The 22,336-nt window shown below is 38.0% G+C and overlaps 1 protein-coding gene across 1 annotated transcript in view; it reads left to right on the top strand.

The window, feature by feature from the left end:
- ANKRD42 (ankyrin repeat domain 42) overlaps positions 1 to 22,336 on the top strand; it is a gene marked incomplete at its 5' end in the record, with an annotated part of 72,499 nt that overhangs the window by 34,231 nt on the left and 15,932 nt on the right. Inside the window, 3 exons of the mRNA XM_032595069.1 lie at positions 899 to 1,024; positions 5,086 to 5,191; positions 8,615 to 8,790. Coding sequence (XP_032450960.1) covers positions 899 to 1,024; positions 5,086 to 5,191; positions 8,615 to 8,790 — 408 coding nt within the window. The remainder of the gene's footprint in view (positions 1 to 898; positions 1,025 to 5,085; positions 5,192 to 8,614; positions 8,791 to 22,336) is intronic.

Raw genomic sequence — 22,336 nt, 5'->3', positions numbered from 1 at the left:
AGTCTCTAACTTTTTCTTTTAAAAATATTCTTTGGTTGGGGCGCCTGGGTGGCTCAGTCAGTTAAGCATATGACTTCAGCTCAGGTCATGATCTGTTTGTGAGTTCAAACCCCACGTTGGGCTGTGTGCTGACAGCTCAGATTCTGGAGCCTGCTTTGGATTCTGTGTCTCCCTCTCTCTCTGCCCCTCTATGGCTCATATTCTATCTCTCTGTCTCTCTCCAAAGTAAATAAACATTAAACATTTTTTTTTTAATATTCTTTGGCTATTCTGTTTCCTTTTCAGATTTAAAAATGAGAATAGGGACACCTGGGTGACATAGTTGGTTAAGCATCCAACTCTTGATTTTGGCTCAGGTCCTGATCTTGGAGTTGTTATCAGTAAAAACATCTTATCAGGTATTTAATGTGTAGTTAGGAGCTAGGTCAGCCCCTTTTACACAGGCATGTGTATATGTGTATGTGTTTGTATACATACTTATGTATACTTTATCTGCTTCCACTTTATTTTGCTTTCTTCACTTCCTTGCAAACAGAGAGTGAGTGTTCTGTGCAAATGTAGGACTTTAGACCAAAAATGTCTTTATGTGAAGGGTTGAAAATGACCATCGTGTGTTTTGTGGTGGCCTGAGGGAAGAATGGAATATAGCTAAGCATAGTTCTGGTACAATATTACTTGGCATGTTTGAGGTCCTGAGGGGTGGAAGGGCTACACAATTAATAATAATCTTACTTTATGATTGTCCTTTTTATTACTTGTTATTGCATCAATCAAACTAATTCCAATATAACATTATCATAATTGAGTTAATATTGAAATCTGAAATGTGTGACTGCTTGAGTCAAGAAAAATAGAATGAACTCATGTGTTTACTGAAATACTGAATTTCTATTCATAGCCTTAGCATTTCCAGGTCATATGGCTGCCTTTAAGGGTGATTTGGAAATGCTTAAGAAATTAATAGAAGATGGAGTAATCAATATTAATGAACGTGATAATAATGGATCAACTCCTATGCATAAAGGTGAGTTATTCCTGGTTTTGTTTTCAGTTCTGACATAATTACCTTTGAATTATTTACCTTTTAAAATAATTATACTTCAGAAACATGTGAAAATGTAAAACTTTTCCTGATATCCTAGGACATTTAAGTCTTCCTTATATGGTACTCAGAGAGCTTAATTTTCAATTGAAGTGTGATATTCCTTTTATGATGTCAGAAATGGTCACATTTAGGGTAATTCCAATAGAAATTCTCTTGTGATACTGACATGTTTAGATATGAAATTGACTGCTAGAGAAATTTCTTAGGGCTGACATTTTCTTTGGATTAAAAATGGTCTATTAATTCATGCTAAGGCATGAAAAAGGTATACCAGAACTTGAGAAAAAGGTGTAGCAAATTTTTCTTCTGTCTTAGACTCTGAAAAAATGTTTTTACTTCCATAGAAATATCAATGAATGTTTGATTTGAACATATCTTCAAGATGTCTACCACTTTTCTCTGCATTCTCTCCTTCCTTCTATGTGAAATTCTAACATGTTAACTAGCTTTTTGGTTTTTTAATCAGACTGTCAGATTGTCAGTCCTCATTGAGAGTATGTACTCTAGGATTTATTCTTGCCAATCTTCCTTGTATTTATAAAATCAAAAACCAAATCTTTACCCCATCTGAAATTTCCATTCTGCCTCATTTGTGATTTATAAGTTCCTTCAGAATCTAACAGCAGGTAATTCTTGTAAAAGTGTTAAAGGGCCTGCCAAGTAGCTCAGTCAGTGGAGCATGCAACTCTTGATCTTGGGGTCGTGAGTTGTAGCCCCATTTTGGGTATAGAGATTTCTTAAAAAGCCCTTAAAAAATGTTAGAGTAAAAGACAATAAGTAGTCTAGTTAATGCAGTCATGTGTTTTTTAATTTTTTAAAAAGTTGTTTATTTTTGAGAGAGACAGCATGAGTGGGGGTGAGTGTGGGGCAGGGCAGAGAGAGAGGGAGACACAGAATTCCAAGCAGGCTCCACACTGTCAGCACAGAGCCCGATGTGGGGCCCAAACTCATGAACTGTGAGATCATGAGGTGAGTTGAAACCAAGAGTCGGGTGCTTAACCAACTGAGCCACCCTGACACCCCTGCAGTCATGTGTTTGGATTAGGTTTTTATTTTTATAAATAACTTCTGCTGGTCCTGATCACAGACTATGTTCCTGTCGGTTAGGTTCTTAGTTTAATTATTAAAGTTGGTTTAATTCATAAGGAATCTCCAGTATAGAATCTAAGTACCATGTGTACCAGTAGTTTTGGAAGAGAGAGCTTAGGTGGCATAAGAAGAAGGGGAATGCAAAGAGATTTCCCCTACACACAAAGAGGTTTCTACTTTGGCAAACACTCTACCCTAGACTTGGAAAATCTCACTCCTTTGTCTCTACGGGCTGTCTAGGGGTTTAACTCTTCACCATGGGATTTGCGAATGGGGAGGAGACTTAAAATGTGCTCTATATACGGATAGTTTAAAATGTGGTGCCCTGGAGCAAAGCCCTCATTTCATATCCTAGATATAAGCACTTCTTATTACTAATATTATGATAATGTGGAGTATCATTTAGACACTGTAGCAAAAGATAGGCTTGCTCATGATGCTTAATATGCATCTTTCCAGGAACAGTTAAGTTTCATTGAAGGCTGGTTTTCAGCCTTTCTCAGTCACTTCTTCACCACTGGAACTAAGATGGAAATGAGAGATCTGGAAGAAGGTTCTAAAGGGACTGATGTATAACAATAGGGTGTTTGGGATGCAACCATTGTGAGATGGGAGGGTGAAAACTGAGGAGGAACCAGTAGTGTTTGCTCTTCACCCCTCCTCTTGTCAGTCTATCCACTGAGGACACCTAGGGCCAGGAGTGGATCAGGTGGTGTGGTAGAGGGGTGAGAGGTGGCTATAATGGGGAGAAGGGGCATTTTGTGTACATTTGCCTTTCCTGGCAAACATCTGTATGTTTAGATTATAGCCAAATTGGTCAAATAAAAGTTGATGTCTCCTTATGATTTAATTCACCTTTCCCACATTTTATCAATCTTTCTGCTTCTTTTCCTTTATTTTATATATTGATTCAGTAAATAAGCTGCTGTGTTTATTATTGAGGCTTTCTTCTTAATCATTTAATGATTTTTAAATCCACCATGACTGCTCCTTCCTTTCATTTGCTAAGCCATAAGTATTGCAAATAATTTCTTAAAAATTTCTAGCCACTGCATATTTTATCTGTTCTCTTATAAAACATGGATTAAATTCTTAAACATATCCTAACCAGTATACAATAAGGATCTTGGGTAAAAATCCTCTTATTGTAATTCATTTTAGAGAAATTCTTTTGCCTCCCTTTCCCTTTTTTGTAAACAGTATTTGTGTAATAACATGGAAATGTTTGGTTAAGCTCATTCTGTCTTATAAAACTGTTATCCATGATACATAAATACTATTTTGTAAATCTTAAAAACAGAGTATGTTGCCATCTTTGTCTAAAGTGGGGTTATTTCTAAAGGTCTGGGAAATCTTATAGTATTCTTTGTTAACTGGTTTTGAGTTTGCTGTAGGAGACAGGAAGAAGGCCCAGGCTTTTCAGGGGCCAACTCTGAGTTTGGTAGACAGCTCTGAGTGAAGAAGAGAATGGTGGAAGAATTCGTACAGTAGTGATGCGGTTATTCTGTCACTGTTTCTGACTTTCTGTCCTCTTTTCTCTGTTGCCAATATTGGAGGTGAATTCACTTTTTGGGACGCCAAAGATATACCAGACGTTCCTAGTCTTTGATTTATTTTACAGAGGCATTTATATTTAGCACCAACCATATGCTTGCACTGTGTAGACTCTATGAGATCCAGACCTTCCTGTTAAGGAGCCACATACTTACAATATGAACAACTAGAGATTTGTAGAAGTTAGGATGTAATAAATGGCAAAAAGGATTTGGTTGTTAAAATACAGGCAATAAGAATTCAAGAGTAGGAACTGAGGAAAGAAGAATTTGGTAAGGGTTAAATTATTAAAGGAGAGTTCATGGGAATTCAGAAATAATATCTTATGTGATATTTAATGGGATGCAAAACTGTCATCACATTTAATCCTTGTAATTTTATGAAGCAGCAGAGTACCCTCCTTATAAATATGAAATCATCTTTGTAAAAGATAAGGAAATTGGGGTCCAGAGGAATCAGTTTTCTTGACTGAGGTTGTACAGCTAGCTGGTAAGAGCAAAGCTGACATTTTATTAATATTGTCATTCATTTATTCACTCATCAACTTTACAGACTTTATTGAGAGTCTTTATGTGCCAGCCACTTGCTAAGTTCTGTCCTGTCCTCCAGTCTCATTGTTTAGTAGACCTAAAATCAGGTCTTTTAAGTTTATTAAGTTTTTCTCCCAGTTTCCCAGAGTCTTGAGATGAATCTAGAAGGATGGATAGAGGTTAGATGAGCACTGGTTGAGTGCTGAGTACTAGGTGAGAAGACATGTAAACAGAGCTATGGAGGTGAAAATTAGTATTGAGTGCATGTGTTAACAAGATTTTGAAAAAGGTGGTAAATGGTTCTGATAATCAGGGGCCTGCAAATTTTGAGTTTTGAGAGTCAGTAGAACAACCTCTTTACATAAGATGATGCAAGATATCTGAAGTCCTTGTGGGTCCCTGTGGCTGGATTGTGCTCACGTTCTGGTCAGATACAAGATTAGTCAGGACCTATAAATAGCAGCAGGCAAACACTGGATAAGGATTGGGAACACCTAGATTATAGTTTCAAATCCATTCCTTGCTAGCTGTGTGATGTTAAATAAATAACCTTGTTGAGCTTCAGCTTTTATATATGTAGGGAAAGTCCTCTGTATAGAGACTAGCACAGTAGATATTTGATAGAATATTTGTCTAATGAATATGTAAATTAACAGAGAAAGTAACATCTGCCCAACTTACTTTTGTTGTTTATTATAAGGATCAGTATTTGTGAAAATACTCTGTAATGGGATTGTCCAAGATTTTCAGATAATTGTTACTACTAACTTTTTTTGTCTATATTTCCCATTTGTATTTTTGAAACAGCTGCTGGGCAAGGCCACATAGAGTGTTTGCAGTGGATAATTAAAATGGGAGCAGACAGTAATATTACAAACAAAGCAGGGGAGAAACCCAGTGATGTGGCTAAGAGGTATCCCTATCTGCTTTACTACTTTCTTCTGTTTTTAAACTTTTGTATATACTCTATTATACTCAGAAAACTCTGAGGATTTAATGGAATTTTAGGACTCTGTCAAATACTGATGGAATGACAATTTTCAAGCTGAATTGACGTTGGATGAGACATCAACTGTTCTCTCTAAAGTGATGATTTTCAAGTGGGAGATAATATTGTCCCCTTTCCTGGGGGAGGGAGGAGATTTGGAAATGTGTGGAGGAGTGAGTGTCACAATGATTGGAGACCAACACTGATATATAGTGAGGTCAGGTCCAGGAATGCTAAACATTCTACAGTGCTTAAAACAGTGGTACACAATGGAGAGTTGTGTCCCACAAATGCTCATACTGTGTGAAATACTGTGTGATAAAAAGGAATAATCAATTTGGAGTCACATAGGTTTTGAAACAAATTTTGATGTTTATGTTTGAATTAAATATAACACCTAATATTGAACACCCCCTCATTCAGGTCAGGTCCTCAAGGAAAATTCAGTCAATCCATTTGTTCATTTCGTTGTTTTTCATTCAATTTCCTGCATACATAGTGTGTCCCTAGTACTATGGTTAGTGTTAGGATTACAAAGATGAAAAAACATAGTCCTTCCCCTCAAGTTTGCAATCTTGTGAGGAGACAATGTACATAATAATAATTATTAACTATAATCATTATAACATATGTGTAAGATACAGTAAGAACTTAGGAGAAAAAGTACCCAGATCTTCCTATTTGAAAGTTGTGGGAGAGAAATGTTAACACAGATGATGGTAAGAGTTATGAAGGAACCTGAAGGGAGATGGAATTTATATAGAGGTCAGGGAAAAAGCTTTTTTTGGAGGAAGCAATGTTTATGCTGGTGCTTTAAGAAGGCAGAATTGTAAGATAGTACCTTGTGTGTTTGAGGAGCTGTATGTGGTTCAGAACTGCTTGAATCTAAGGTAGAAATGTGGGCTAAAAGTTGCAAATGAGGTTTGACAGGATGCCAGAACGTAATCATTCACTGAATTGCTCTGCAATTTTTGTGAGTTCATGTTCCTTAAAATTTTGAGGGATTTCTTTGAAGTCCCGGAGCATGGTTTTGCAGTTCCACATACCTAGGATCATAATCAACTCAGGCCCACTTTATTTTTATTTTGGAAGATGGCTTTTCCAAGATATAATTGGCATATGACAAAGTATGCATATTTGTATAGTACCAACTGATGAATTCTGATAAACGTATGTACCCGTGAAACCATTACCACCGTCAAGAGAGTGAATATATCCATCATCCTCAAAAGTCTCTTTGTGCTCCCTTTGTATCTCTCTCCTTCCACTGCTTTCTGCTTCCCCTTCCTCCAGCAGATGCAGATCTGCTTTCTGTCACTGTAGTTTAGTTTGCATTTCCTAGAGTACAGTACAAACTCTTATAAATCTGGCGTCTTTCTCTCTGCATCATTATTTTGAGATTCTTTTATGTGTATTGGTAGTTCATTTCTTTCTTATTGCTGAGTAATACTCCATTAGATGTAGAATTCCATGGTATTCTAATAGTTCTATAATCCAGTAGCCTATCGATGGATATCTTGATTATATCCATTTGTTGTTTATTATGCATAAAGCTGCTTTAAACATTCACATACAGGTTTTTGTGTGAACATAAGTTTTTAGCTCACTTGGGTAAATACTTGGGAGTAGGATTGCTGGGTCATGTGCGAAGTTTGTGAGTATGTTTAATTTTATAAGAAGCTGCGAAAGTGCCTTCAAAAGTGATCATACCAATTTGCATTCTCACTAGCAGTGAGTTTCTTTTGTTTTCTTTTTCTTGCAAGCATTTGATACTGTTTATTCACCAGAGGAAAATGTACAAATGGCAAATATGCATTTAAAAAATGCTCAAAATCATTTACATTAGGAGAATGCAAATTAAAACCACAATGAGATTCCACTGTATACCTATTAGAATTTTGTAATTCATGCACCAAAAATTTAGGTGTATGTGTACTATTATAGAAATAACCTTGAATAAATTGTAAAAAAAAAAAAAAAAAAAAAAGTGGGGTGGGCGTGGTTCCTGGGTGGCTCAGTGGGTTAAGCATCTGACTCTTGATTTCAGCACAGGTCATGATCTCACAGTTTGTGAGTTTGAGCTCCACACTGACAGTGCAGAGCCTGCTTGGGATTCTCCCTCTCTCAATCTCTCTCTCTCTCTCTCTCTGTCTCCCTCAACCCCTCCTCTTTCCCAACTTACATGCATGCATGCACGCTCTCTCTCAAAATAAACTTAAAAAAAAAAAAAACAAATACACTTGAATCTGGCATAAAGCAAGTACTCAGTAAGTGATAGCTGTTAAATTGCAACCTAGTAGTAGAGATAATGAATTCTGTTAACCTTACAACTTCCTAAAATATTTGTTAATGTTTGCAGTACCTGGTGAAAGGGGAGGACATATGTGTGCATATGGTTATGTAAGTATGTGGAAAAAAATAGGATTTGAGATTTTGTATTTAATGAGTAGTTCTCCATGTGATAAGAAGAAACATTAAGCACTTCAATTAGCATGACTGAGAAAAATATGCAGATTACATACAATCATGTCAGCTCCAAAACCTAGGGTATATTACTGGAAGCTTCATGGAGATGTGGGCAAGATCAAAGAAAATAGAAAACATGGATAGAAAAAGTCACTGTTTTTCCATTACATTTCAAAACCATGCCAAGTATTTTGGGTTGAGGAAGGATGAAAATTAAGCGGGTAGATATATAGTTACCCTAAAACTGGAAACAGAACTAGTTCTGCAATCTAAATTAGGCCATCAAAAAAGGTAGTAAATATAGGTAACAAATAAGGTGGTTCTGGGCTTTCTATACAGTTGACCAGCTGTGTCTAGGGCACACCACATATTGTCTTGATATTGGGTCTCCTCTCCCATTTGGATTTTTGCCAATACAAATGATGAAATAGCCTGTAATAGGACTGTTTGTCCTTAGTGTCCAGTAACTCGTTGAGCTGGATGTATGTCAAATTGTCACTGACCTTCAGGTACACTTGTGTTTTTTTGTATTTTTTTTAATGTTTATTTATTTTTGAGAGAGAGACAGAGACAGAGCATGAGCGGGGGAGGGGCAGAAAGAGAGGGAGACACAGAATCTAAAGCAGGCTCCAGGCTCTGAGTTGTCAGCACAGAGCCTGATGCAGGGCTTGAACTCATGAATCATGAGATCATGACCTGAACTGAAGTTGGATGCTTAACTGACAGAGCCACCCAGGCACCCCCAGGTACAGTTTTGCTCCTTTACTGGTAGATGGGTTGGTGGCATAATGTACAGAGTGTAATCTGCTAAATTAAGTTCAAACTGTCATTTCAGTTTGAAGAAGATTGTGGATCTTATTAATTTCTGATTCTTTCCCACAGGTTTGCCCATTTAGCGGCTGTAAAGCTATTAGAGGGGCTACAAAAATATGACTTGGATGATGAGAATGAAATTGATGAAAATGATACAAAGTTTTTCTTAAGACATGGTGTTGAGGGAAGCACTGATGCCAAGGATGATCTATGTCTCAGTGAGTTGGATAAGACAAATGCTAGAAGTAAGTGTGCCAACTCTATGTTGATTTATTGTTTAAGAAATATCATAGCCAGTTTTTACCACAAATCTGGAAATTATTCTAATTAACCATCTGCAAACAAAAATACTTTGATATTTTTTGGGGGAAGCCAGACTAGTACAAATGTTTGTGCTACGGGTTTGTGAACACATAGAGTGTAAGAGGGGTGCCTGGGTGGCTAAGTTGGTTAAGCATCCGAATCTTGGTTTTGACTCAGGTCATGATCTCACAATTTGTGGCTCTGTCTGCACTAACAGCATGGAGCCTGCTTGGGATTCTCTCTCTCCCTCTCTCTCTGCTGACCCCCCCCCCCATTCTCTCTCTATCTCTCTCTCTCTCAAAGTAAATAAACGTTTAAAAAAAAGTAAGACATAATCTCTGTCCCTCAGGGAGGAAAAAGTTATAAGGAGGAAAAAATACTTAAGTGGGTCATAGGAAACAGGGAAGTAAACATCTCGAGGATTTCCATGGTTAGTTGGCAAATGATTTTTACAGATTAATAATAGGAAATATTTATTGTCTACTGTGTGCCAGACACTGTTGCACATATCGATGAAACAGTGAACAGCACAAAATCCCTGCCCTGCCAGCAAATTTCATTCTACTGGTGGTGGTGGTTGAGGGAAGGTGATGACTAGCTGATAAGAAAATAAGTACACAAAGAAAATAAGGTATAGTAGTGCCAAAGATAAGATAACCAGTAGAGGAGGCCTCTCTGAGGGGGTGACATTTGAGGAGAGACCTCTGAGTGATGAGGATGAGCCATATGAAGATCTTGGAAGAACATTCTAAGCAGAAGGAGCTGTGTGTTTAAAGGCTATGGGGTGGACTTGAGCTCAATAAGTGTGGCTGGAGTACAATTAGCAAGGAAGTGGTAACAGATAAAGTTGGGGATGTAAGCAGGGGCACAGTCAGATTGTATAGGGCCTAATTAGGATTTTATGGGTTTTTAAATTTTTTAAATTTTTCTTATTTTAAATAGAAGCCACTGGTTGGGTTTGAGATGGGAATGATCTGATCTATGTTTACAAGTAGTATCACTCTAGCTGCTGGGTAGAGAGTAGACTGGGAGGTAGGGGAGAGCATAGCATTTCAGGTGGGTTATGAATGGGCAGGAAGAGAACATACTCACCTGCCAGTCTAAGGTTAGATGAAGTTTTTAATATAATTTAAATTTGCTAAGGACACCAAATTAAAATTGTACAAGAGCAGATGCAGAATGTCTGCACAGATTTCCTGGGCTCCAGGGGTCTCTGATGTGGACCTGGAACTACCAGTGATGCTACAAAGAAAGCTCCATTCTGGTTTTGCAGCCTTTTTTTTTTTTTTTTTTTTAATTTTATTTTTTATTTTTTATTTTTTACATCCAAGTTAGTTAGCATATAGTGCAACAATGATTTCAGGAGTAGATTCCTTAGTGCCTCTTACCCATTTAGCCCATCCCCCTTCCCACAACCCCCCCAGTAACCTTCTGTTTGTTCTCCATATTTAAGAGTCTCTTCTGTTTTGTCTCCCTCCCTGTTTTTATATTATTTTTGTTTCCCTTCCCTTATGTTCATCTGTTTTGTCTCTTAAAGTCTTCATATGAGGGAAGTCATATGATTTTTGTCTTTCTCTGACTAATTTCACTTAGCATAATACCCTCCAGTTCCATCCACGTAGTTGCAAATGGCAAATTTTCATTCTTTTTGATTGCCGAATAATACTCAATTGTGTGTGTGTGTGTGTGTGTGTGTGTGTGTGTGTGTGTGTATATATAAATTGTATATATAATACATATTATACATATATATACATATTATACATATATACAATATATATAAATAAATTGTGTGTGTGTGTGTGTGTATATATATATATATATATATATATATATAAAGATGATGTGGTGTATATATATACCACATCATCTTTATCCATTTATCCATCGATGGACATATGGACATTTGGGCTCTTTCCATACTTTGGCTATTGTTGATAGTGCTATTATAAACATGAGGGTGCATGTGTCCCTTCGAAACAGCACACCTGTATCCCATGGATAAATGCCTAGTAGTGCAATTGCTGGGTGGTAGGGTAGTTCTATTTTTAGTGTTTTGAGGAACCTCCTACTGTTTTCCAGAGTGGCTGCACCAGCTTGCATTCCCATGCAGCCTTTTTTTTTTTTAAAGAATTTTTTTTCTTAAGTTTGTTTATTTTTGATAGAGCATGACTGAGGGAGGGGCAGAGACAGAGGGACACAGAATCTAAAGCAGGCTCCAGGCTCCTTGCTGTCAGCACAGAGCCCTCTGTGGGACCCAAATCCATGAACCATGAGATCATGACCCGAGCTGAAGTCTGACGCTTAACCTACTGAGCCACTCAGGTGCTCCTTAAAGGAATTTCTTTTTTAAGTTTATTTATTTATTTTGAGAGCATGAGAGTGGGGGAGGGGCAGAGAGAAAAGGAAATAGAATCCTAAGTAGGCTCTGTACCATCAGCATGGAGCCCAACAACGGGGCTTGAACCCATGAACCATGGAGCCTGCTTGGCATATTCTCTCTCTCTCTTTCTCCGTCCCACCTTTTCTCTCTCTCAAAAATAAATAAATTTAAAAAAAAGTGAGTAGAGCTTGGGCACTGAATTCAGACATCAGAATTTCACCACTCTTAGCTGTGTTAATCCTTGCACCTCAGTTTCCTCATCTATAAAAATGAGAATGTTATAATGTCATCCCCACAGAGTTAAAAAGATTAATACACTAGAGAATGGAATGTGCCTAGCCCTTAATAGAGGCTCAGTAAATGTCTGTTCCCTTCCTCTTGATCTGTGGAAAGTATTTTTGGTTTGTTGGGCAGGAAGAACTAGTTAGACCAAAACTACATTCTCTAAGGAAAATTTCTAACTCCCGTCTAGATTTTTAAAAATTAAAAATTAAAAAATTCTAATTGAAGTACAGTGGATGTGTAATATTAAATTAGTTTCAGGTGTACAACATAGTAAGTCAACAATTGTATATGTTATGAAATGCTCACCATGATGTGCATTACACTATTATTGACTATATTCCCTCTGCTTTACTTTTCATCCTGGTGACTTATTTACTTTAGAACTGGAACTTTGTGCTTCTTAATCCTAAACACCCATCTTCCCACCCCCCTCCCCTTTGGCCACCACTAGTTCTCTGTATTTATGAGTCTGTTTCTCTCTTTGTTGTTTGTTTGCAGTTTGTGACAATGTGAATATACTTGGAGGGTATTACACTAAGTGAAAATAATCTGGACAGAGAAAGACAAATACCATATGATTTCACTTGTAAGTGGAATCTAAAAAACAAAAGAAATGAACAAAGAAATTAAAAAAATGTTGTTAAGAATTTCCAGAGCATTGTCAGGCAGATCATTACTCTCCAGGGTATGGTGAAAGCCTCTTCCCTGGCAGATGCAAGCAAGTGAAGACCTGAAGATGCTGATATCAGGGGCTCCCCACAAACAGTCCACCTAGATCACCCTGTAGTGAAGCTCAGAGTTAATGATCCCTTCAGAATTTCAGTAGCTTTATTGAGACATAATTCACATACCATTCAATTTACCAACATCTAAGGTACCCAGCTTAATGTTATTTAGTATATTCATAGATTTGTGCAACCATCACTATAGTAAATTTTTAAACATTCCCGTCATGCCCAAAAGAAACCCCACATTTGTTAGTGGGGTCCCTTCCCCCCAGACCCCATCACTAGGTAACTAGTAATCCATTTTCTGTCTGTATAGATTTGCCTATTCAGGGTATTTCATATGAGTGGAATGATACATTATGTGGTCTTTTGAGACTGGCTTCTTACTCTTAGAACAATGTTTTCAAGGTTTATATATCCTGTAACATGGATCAGTACTTCATTACTTTTCATTGCCAAATAGTGTTCTTGTATGGATACACTACATTTTATTATCCGTTCACCAGTTGATGGATGTTAGAGTTGTTTTCATATTTGGGCTATTAAGAATACTGTTGCTGTGAACATTCATGTACATGTTTTTGTGTGTACATATTTTTTCATTTCTCTTGGGTATAAACCTAGGAGTTAGTTGGGACTGCTGAGTCATTTGGTAACTCCATGTTTAACATTCTGAGGAACTTCCAAACTGTTCTCCAAAATGGCTGCATCATTTAACATTCCCATCAACAATGTTTGAGGGTTCCGTTTTCTCTACATCCTAGCCAATACTTGTTATTGTTTGATTGATTAAGGCTAGTCTATGAGTGTGAAGTGGGATCTCATGGTAGTTTCTTTTTTTACATTCTGTAATTGAAGTATAATTAACATACAATGTTTTGTTACTTTCAGGGATACAATATATATACTCGACAATTTTATATATTGCTTACCATGATAAATGTAGTCACCATCTATAACTGTCAAACATTCTTATAATATCATTGATGATATTCCCTATTATACTTGTCACCTCTGTGACTTACTTATTTTATAACTTGAAGTTTGTACCTCTTGGTCCCCTTTATTTATTTCACCTACACACCCACTCGCATACCATCTGGCAAACACCAGTTTGTTCACTGTATTTAAGTATCTGTTTTTGATAGAATCGGGGGGAAGATGGCGGTGTAGGAGGATGCTGGGCTCACCGTGTCCTGCTGATCACTTAGATTCCACCCACACCTGCCTAAATAACCCAGAAAACCGCCAGAAGACTAGCAGAACGGATTCTCTGGAGCCAAGCGCAGATGAGAGGCCCACAAAAGAGGGTAGGAAGGGCGGAGAGGTGGTGCGGGCTACACAGACTGGCGGGAGGGAGCCGGGGCAGAGGGGCAGCCCGCTGGCAAAGCAGAGCCCCCGAGTCTAGTTTGCAAAAGCGGAGGGGCCGGACGGAGTGTGTTCAGACAGCAAGCGGGACTTAACATCTGGAAGGTTATAAGTTAACAGCTCTGCTTGGAGAGCAGGAAGGCTGGAGGACAATGGGAGGGAGAGTTGTTGAGCCCCAGACGACAGAACTCAGCTTGGCGGGGAACAAAGGCACTCGCCAGCGCCATCTCCCTCACTCATCCCCCAGCCAAAATCCCAAAGGGAACAAGTTCCTGCCAGGGAATTCGCTTGCACCATGCAAACACCCAACACTGTGCTTCTGCGGATCTGTCCCTCCGGCAGCAGGTCTGATTCCTTCCCGGTGCCGCAGGGCCCCTCCCGAAGCGGATCTCTGAAGGATAAGCGAGCTGAGCCTGCCCCTCCCGTCCCTGTGCACCTTGCCGATCCACCCCAGCTAATACGCCAGATCCCCAGCACCATAAGCCTGGCAGTGTGCAAGTAGCCCAAACAGGCCACGCCACCCCACAGTGAATCCCGCCCCTAGGAGAGGGGAAGAGAAGGCACACACCAGTCTGTGGCCCCAGTGGTGGGCTGGGGGCAGACATCAGGTCGGACTGCGGCCCCGCCCACCAACGCAAGTTATTCAAGACAGCACAGGGGAAATGCCCTGCAGTTCTGCACCACTCCAGGGACTATCCAAAATGACGAAACGGAAGAATTCCCCTCAAAAGAATTTCCAGGAAATAACAGCTAACGAAGTGATCAAAAAGGATGTAAACAATATAACAGAAAGTGAATTTAGAATAATAGTCATAAAATTAATCATTGGGCTTGAAAACAGTATAGAGGACAGCAGAGAATCTCTTGCTACAGAGATGAAGGGACTAAGGAGCAGCCAGGAGGAGCTAAAAAATGCTAAAAATGAGCTGCAGAATAAAATGGAGACAACCACAGCTCGGATTGAAGAGGCAGAGGAGAGAATAGGTAAACTAGAAGATAAAATTATGGAAAAAGAGGAAGCTGAGAAAAAGATAAAAAAATCCAGGAGTATGAGGTGAAAATTAGAGAACTAAGTGATGCACTGAAGAGAAATAATGTATGCATAATTGATATTCCAGAGGAGGAAGAGAGAGGGAAAGGTGCTGAAGGTGTATTTGAAGAAATAATAGCTGAGAACTTCCCTGATCTGGGGAAGGAAAAAGGCATTGAAATCCAAGAGGCACAGAGAACTCCCTTCAGACGTAACTTGATTCCATCTGCACGACATATCATAGTGAAACTGGCAAAATACAAGGATAAAGAGAAAATTCTTAAAGCAGCTAGAGATAAACTCCCTAACATATAAAGGGAGACCGATAAGACTAGTGACGGATCTCTCTACTGAAACGTGGCAGGCCAGAAAGGAATGGCAGGAAATATTCAATGTGATGAACAGAAAAAATATGCAGCCGAGAATCCTTTATCCAGCAAGTCTGTCATTTAGAATAGAAGAAGAGATAAAGGTCTTCCCAAACAAACAAAAGCTGAAGGAATTCGTCACCACTAAACCAGCCCTACAAGAGATCCTAAGGGGGATCCTGTGAGATAAAGTACCAGAGACATCGCTACAAGCGTGAAACCTACAGACATCACAATGACTCTAAACCCATATCTTTCTATAATAACACTGAACGTAAATGGACTAAATGGACCAACCAAAAGACATAGGGTATCAGAATGGATAAAAAAACAAGACCCATCTATTTGCTGTCTACAAGAGACTCATTTTAGACCTGAGGACACTTTCAGATTGAAAGTGAGAATGGAGAACTATCTATCATGCTACTGGAAGTCAAAAGAAAGCTGGAGTAGCCATACTTATATCAAACAAACTAGACTTTAAATTAAAGGTTGTAACAAGAGATGAAGAAGGGCATTATATAATTACAGGGTCTATCCATCAGGAAGAGCTAACAATTATAAATGTCTATGCACCAAATATGGGAGCCCCCAAATATATAAAACAATTACTCACAAACATAAGCAACCTTATTGATAAGAATGTGGTAATTGCAGGGGACTTTAATACTCCACTTACAGAAATGGATAGATCATCTAGACACACCGTCAATAAAGAAACAAGGGCCCTGAATGATACATTGGATCAGATGGACTTGACAGATATATTTAGAACTCTGCATCCCAAAGCAACAGAATATACTTGCTTCTCGAGTGCACATGGAACATTCTCCCAGATAGATCACATACTGGGTCACAAAACAGCCCTTCATAAGTATACAAGAATTGAGATCATACCATGCATACATTCAGACCACAATGCTATGAAGCTTGAAATCAACCACAGGAAAAAGTCTGGAAAACCTCCAAAAGCATGGAGGTTAAAGAACACCCTACTAAAGAATGAATGGGTCAACCAAGCAATTACAGAAGAAATTAAAAAATACATGGAAACAAACGAAAATGAAAATACAACAATCCAAACGCTTTGGGATGCAGCGAAGGCAGTCCTGAGAGGAAAATACATTGCAATCCAGGCCTATCTCAAGAAACAAGAAAAATCCCAAACACAAAATCTAACAGCACACCTAAAGGAAATAGAAGCAGAACAGCAAAGACAGCCTAAACCCAGCAGAAGAAGAGAAATAATAAAGATCAGAGCAGAAATAAACAATATAGAATCTAAAAAAAACTGTAGAGCAGATCAACGAAACCAAGAGTTGGTTTTTTGAAAAAATAAACAAAATTGACAAACCTCTAGCCAGGCTTCTCAAAAAGAAAAGGGAGATGACCCAAATAGATAAAATCATGAATGAAAATGGAATTATTACAACCAATCCCTCAGAGATACAAGCAATTATCAGGGAATACTATGAAAAATTATATGCCAACAAATTGGACAACCTGGAAGAAATGGACAAATTCCTAAACACCCACACTCTTCCAAACTCAATCAGGAGGAAATAGAAATCTTGAACAGACCCATAACCAGCGAAGAAATTGAATCAGTTATCAAAAATCTCCCAACAAATAAGAGTCCAGGACCAGATGGCTTCCCAGGGGAGTTCTACCAGACGTTTAAAGCAGAGATAATACCTTTCCTTCTCAAGCTATTCCAAAAAATAGAAAGGGAAGGAAAACTTCCAGACTCATTCTATGCAGCCAGTATTACTTTGATTCCTAAACCAGACAGAGACCCAGTAAAAAAAGAGAACTACAGGCCAATATCCCTGATGAATATGGATGCAAAAATTCTCAGTAAGATACTAGCAAATCGAATTCAACAGCATATAAAAAGAACTATTCACCATGATCAAGTGGGATTCATTCCTGGGATGCAGGGCTAGTTCAACATTCGTAAATCAATCAACGTGATACATCACATTAACAAAAGAAAAGATAAGAACCATATGATCCTGTCAATCGATGCAGAAAAGGCATTTGACAAAATTCAGCACCCTTTCTTAATAAAAACCCTCGAGAAAGTTGGGATAGAAGGAACATACTTAAAGATCATAAAAGCCATTTATGAAAAGCCCACAGCTAACATCATCCTCAATGGGGAAAAACTGAGAGCTTTTTCCCTGAGATCAGGAACACGACAGGGATGTCCACTCTCACCGCTGTTGTTTAACATAGTGTTGGAAGTTCTAGCATCAGCAATCAGACAACAAAAGGAAATCAAAGGCATCAAAATTGGCAAAGATGAAGTTAAGCTTTCGCTTTTTGCAGATGACATGATATTATACATGGAAAATCCGATAGACTCCACCAAAAGTCTGCTAGAACTGATACATGAATTTAGCAAAGTTGCAGCATACAAAATCAATGTACAGAAATCAGTTGCATTCTTATACACTAATAATGAAGCAACAGAAAGACAAATAAAGAAACTGATCCCATTCACAATTGCACCAAGAAGCATAAAATACCTAGGAATAAATCTAACCAAAGATGTAAAGGATCTGTATGCTGAAAACTATAGAAAGCTTATGAAGGAAATTGAAGAAGATATAAAGAAATGGAAAAACATTCCGTGCTCATGGATTGGAAGAATAAATATTGTCAAAATGTCAATACTACCCAAAGCTATCTACACATTCAATGCAGTCCCAATCAAAATTGTACCAGCATTCTTCTCGAAGCTAGAACAAGCAATCCTAAAATTTGTGTGGAACCACAAAAGGCCCCGAATAGCCAAAGTAATTTTGAAGAAGACCACCAAAGCAGGAGGCATCACAATCCCAGACTTTAGCCTCTACTACAAAGCTGTAATCATCAAGACAGCATGGTATTGGCACAAAAACAGACACATAGACCAATGGAATAGAATAAAAACCCTAGAACTAGACCCACAAATGTATGGCCAACTCATCTTTGACAAAGCAGGAAAGAATATCCAATGGAAAAAAGACAGTCTCTTTAACAAATGGTGCTGTGAGAACTGGACAGCAACATGCAGAAGGTTGACACTAGACCACTTTCTCACACCATTCACAAAAATAAACTCAAAATGGATAAAGGACCTGAATGTGAGACAGGAAACCATCAAAACCCTAGAGGAGAAAGCAGGAAAAGACCTCTCTGACCTCAGCCGTAGCAATCTCTTACTTGACACATCCCCAAAGGCAAGGGAATTAAAAGCAAAAATGAACTACTGGGACCTCATGAAGATAAAAAGCTTCTGCACAGCAAAGGAAACAACCAACAAAACTAAAAGGCAACCAAAGGAATGGGAAAAGATATTTGCAAATGGCATATCGGACAAAGGGCTAGTATCCAAAATCTGTAAAGAGCTCACCAAACTCCACACCCAAAAATCAAATAATCCAGTGAAGAAATGGGCAGAAAACATGAATAGACACTTCTCTAAAGAAGACATCCAGATGGCCAACAGCCATATGAAAAGATGCTCAACGTCGCTCCTCATCAGGGAAATACAAATCAAAACCACACTCAGATATCACCTCACGCCAGTCAGAGTGGGCAAAATGAACAAATCAGGAGACTATAGATGCTGGAGAGGATGTGGAGAAACGGGAACCTTCTTGCACTGTTGGTGGCAATGCAAATTGGTGCAGCCACTCTGGAAAACAGTGTGGAGGTTCCTCAAAAAATTAAAAATAGACCTACCCTATGACCCAGCAATAGCACTGCTAGGAATTTACCCAAGGGATACAGGAGTACTGATGCATAGGGGCACTTGTACCCCAATGTTTATAGCAGCACTCTCAACAATAGCCAAATTAATGGAAAGAGCCTAAATGTCCATCAACTGATGAGTGGATAAAGAAATTGTGGTTTATATACACAATGGAATACTACGTGGCAATGAGAAAAAATGAAATATGGCCTTTTGTAGCAGCGTGGATGGAACTGGAGAGTGTTATGCTAAGTGAAATAAGCCATACAGAGAAAGACAGATACCATATGTTTTCACTCTTATGTGGATCCTGAGAAACTTAACAGAAACCCATGGGGGAGAGGAAGGAAAAAAAAAAAAAAAAAGAGGTTAGAGTGGGAGAGAGCCAAAGCATAAGAGACTCTTAAAAACTGAGAACAAACTGAGGGTTGATGTGGGGTGGGTGATGGGTATTGAGGAGAGCACCTTTTGGGATGAGCACTGGGTGTTGTATGGAAACCAATTTGACAATAAATTTCATATATTGAAAAAAAATTATGAATGCAAAAAAATGTAAAAAAAAAATCTGGTTTTTTTCCCTCTATATTTAAGAATCTGTTTTTGTTCATTTGTTTTGGTTTTTAGATTTCAAAACTAAGTAAAATCATATGGCATTTGTCTTTGTCTGACTTATTTCACTTAGCATACTACTCTCTAGGTCCATTCATGTCACAAATGGTAAGATCTTACTCCTTTTTATGGCTGAGTAATATCTCATTGTATATGTAAATTATACCTTTATCCATTCATCAGTGGACACTTAGGCTTCCATATCTTGGCTATTTTAAATAAAGCTGCAACATACACAGTGGTGCATATATCTTTTAATTAGTGTTTTTGTTTTCTTTGGGTAAATATCCAGTAGTGGAATTACTAGATTCTATGGTATTTCTATTTTTAAATGTTTATTTATTTTTGACAGAGAGAGAGAGAGAGAGAGAGAGAGAGAGAGCGAGCGCATGAGCGGGGGAGGGTCAGAGAGAGGGAGACACAGAATCTGAAGCAGGCTCGAGGCTCCGAGCTGTCAGCACAGAGCCCGATGGGGGGCTCGAACTCACGGAGTGTGAGATCGTGACCTGAGCCGAAGCCGAACGCTCAACTGACTGAGCCACCCAGGCGCCCCTGGTATTTCTATTTTTAATGTTTTGAGGAACCTCCATACTGTTTTCCACAGTGGGTGCACCAATTCACAGTCCCACCAACAGTGCACAAAGGTTCCCTTTTCTCCACATTCTGTCAACACTTGTTATTATTTGTCTTTTAAGTACTAGTCATTTTGACAGGTATGAGCTGATATCTCATTGTGGTTTTGATTTGCATTTCTCTGATGATTATTGATTTTGAGCTTTGCCAACCATTTGTCTTCTCTTGAAAAATGCCTATTCAGATCTTCTGTGTGTTTTTAAATCAGATTTTTTAACCAGAGCTTTATAAGTTCTTTATATAGTTTAGATATTAACCCTTTATTAGATATATCATTTGTAAATATCCTTTTTACTAGGTTGTCTTTTTATTTTGTTTATGGTTTACTTCACTGTGCAGAGGTTTTTATTTTGATGTAGTCATAATAGTTTATCTTTGCTTTTGTTTCCCTTGCCTTAGGAGACCTATCCATAAATATGTTGCTAAGACTGATGTCAAAGAAATTACTATGCTGCATTTTTTTAGGAGTTTTATGGTTTTATTTAGGTCTTTAATACATTTTGAGTTTTTGTATATGATATACTAAAGTGGTCCAGTTTCATTCTGTTGCATGTAGCTATCCAGTTTTCCCAACACCATTTATTGAAAAGAATGCCTTTTCCCTTATTGTGTATTCTTTATTTCTTTGTTTTAGATTAATTAATTGACCATAAAAACATGGATTTATTTCTGGGCTTTCTATTCTGTTCTATTGATCTGTGTCTATTTTTGTGCCAGTTCTGATTTCTACAGTTTAGTAGTTTATCTTGAAATCTAGGATTCTGATACCTCCAGCTTTGTTCTTGTTTCTCAAGATTGCTTTGGCTACTCAGGATCTTAGGTACTTACATACAAATTTTAGGGGTATTTGTTCTAGTTCTGTGAAGAATACTATTTGTGTTTTGATAGGGATTGCTTTGAGTCTGTGGATTGCTATGGGTAGTATGGGTGTGATAGCCAGATTAATTCTTCTGCTCCATGAGCATGGTATGTCTTAACATTTGTTTGTGTCATCTCAATTTCTTTCATCACATAGTTTTCAGTCTTTTACCTCCTTGGTTAAGTTTATTCCTAGATATTCTTTTTTGGTTGTAAATGGAATTGTTTTCTTAATTTCTCTTGCTGCCACTTTATTGTTAATGTATATGGAACTGATTTCTGGGAATTAATTTTGTATTCTGCAACTTTATTCCTTTTTTTTTTTTTTTTTGAGAGAGACCAGGAGTGTGCACACATGTGGGTGCCTGTACATGTATGCAAGCAGGGAAGGGGTAGAAAGAGGAGAGAGACTCTTAAGCAGGCTCTGTATCCACTGTGGAGCTCAACCCAGGCTGGATCACAGGACTGTGAGATCATGACCTGAGCTCAAATCAAGAGTTGGATGTTTAACCAGCTGAGCCATACAGGCACCCCTGCAACTTTTCTGAATTCATTTATTAATTACAATATTTTTTGATAGTCTTTAGGATTTTCTATGTATGGTATCATGTCATCTGTAAGTAGTGACAGTTTAACTTCTCCCTTAATCAATTTGGATGCCTTTAATTATTTTGTTGTCTGATTTCTCTGGCTAGTACTATGTTGAATTAAAACAGTGAGAATGGACATCCTCATCTTATTCTTGATCTTAGAGGGAAGGCCCTGAGTTTTTCACCATTGACTGGTGAGCTAGGAGTTAGTCATATATGGCTTTTATTGTATTTAGGTTTGTTCCCTCTATACCTATTTTATTGAGAGTTTTTAAAATCATGAACAGATGTTTCAAAATCATGAACATTTTGTCAAATGCTTTTTCTGCATTTATTGAGATGACCATATGGTTTTTATCCCTTGTTTTGTTGATGTGGTGTGTCATGTTGCTTGATTTGCAAATATTGAACCACCCTTGCATCCCAGAATAAATCCCACTTATCATGGTGAATGATACTTTTAATGTATTGTTCAATGTGGCTTGCTAATATTTTGTTAAGAATTTTTGCATCTATGTTTATCAGAGATGTGGGCCTGTAGTTTTTGTTGTTGTTGGTGGTGGTGGTGGTTGTTTGTTTTTTGCAGTGTTTCTTTTTTGTTTTGGTGTCATGGTAATGCTGGCTTTGTTGAATGTGCTTGGAAGTTTTTCTTCCCTCTATTTTTGGGAACAGTTGGAGGAGAATAGGCATTAACTCGTATTTAAATGTTTAGTAGATTTTAACTGTGACTCCATCTGGTACTGGCCTTTTGCTTATTGGGAGTTTTTTGATTACCATTTCAGTTTTATTACTAGTATTTGGTCTGTTCAGATTTTCTGTTTCTTCCTGATTTAGTTTTTTTTTTAATATTTATTTTTATTTTGAGAGAGAGATAGAGATAAAGATATAGAGATG

Source organism: Lynx canadensis, chromosome D1, assembly GCF_007474595.2.
Source record: "Lynx canadensis isolate LIC74 chromosome D1, mLynCan4.pri.v2, whole genome shotgun sequence".
NCBI classification, from domain to species: domain Eukaryota; kingdom Metazoa; phylum Chordata; class Mammalia; order Carnivora; family Felidae; genus Lynx; species Lynx canadensis.
This window is presented reverse-complemented; position numbering and strand designations above follow the sequence as displayed.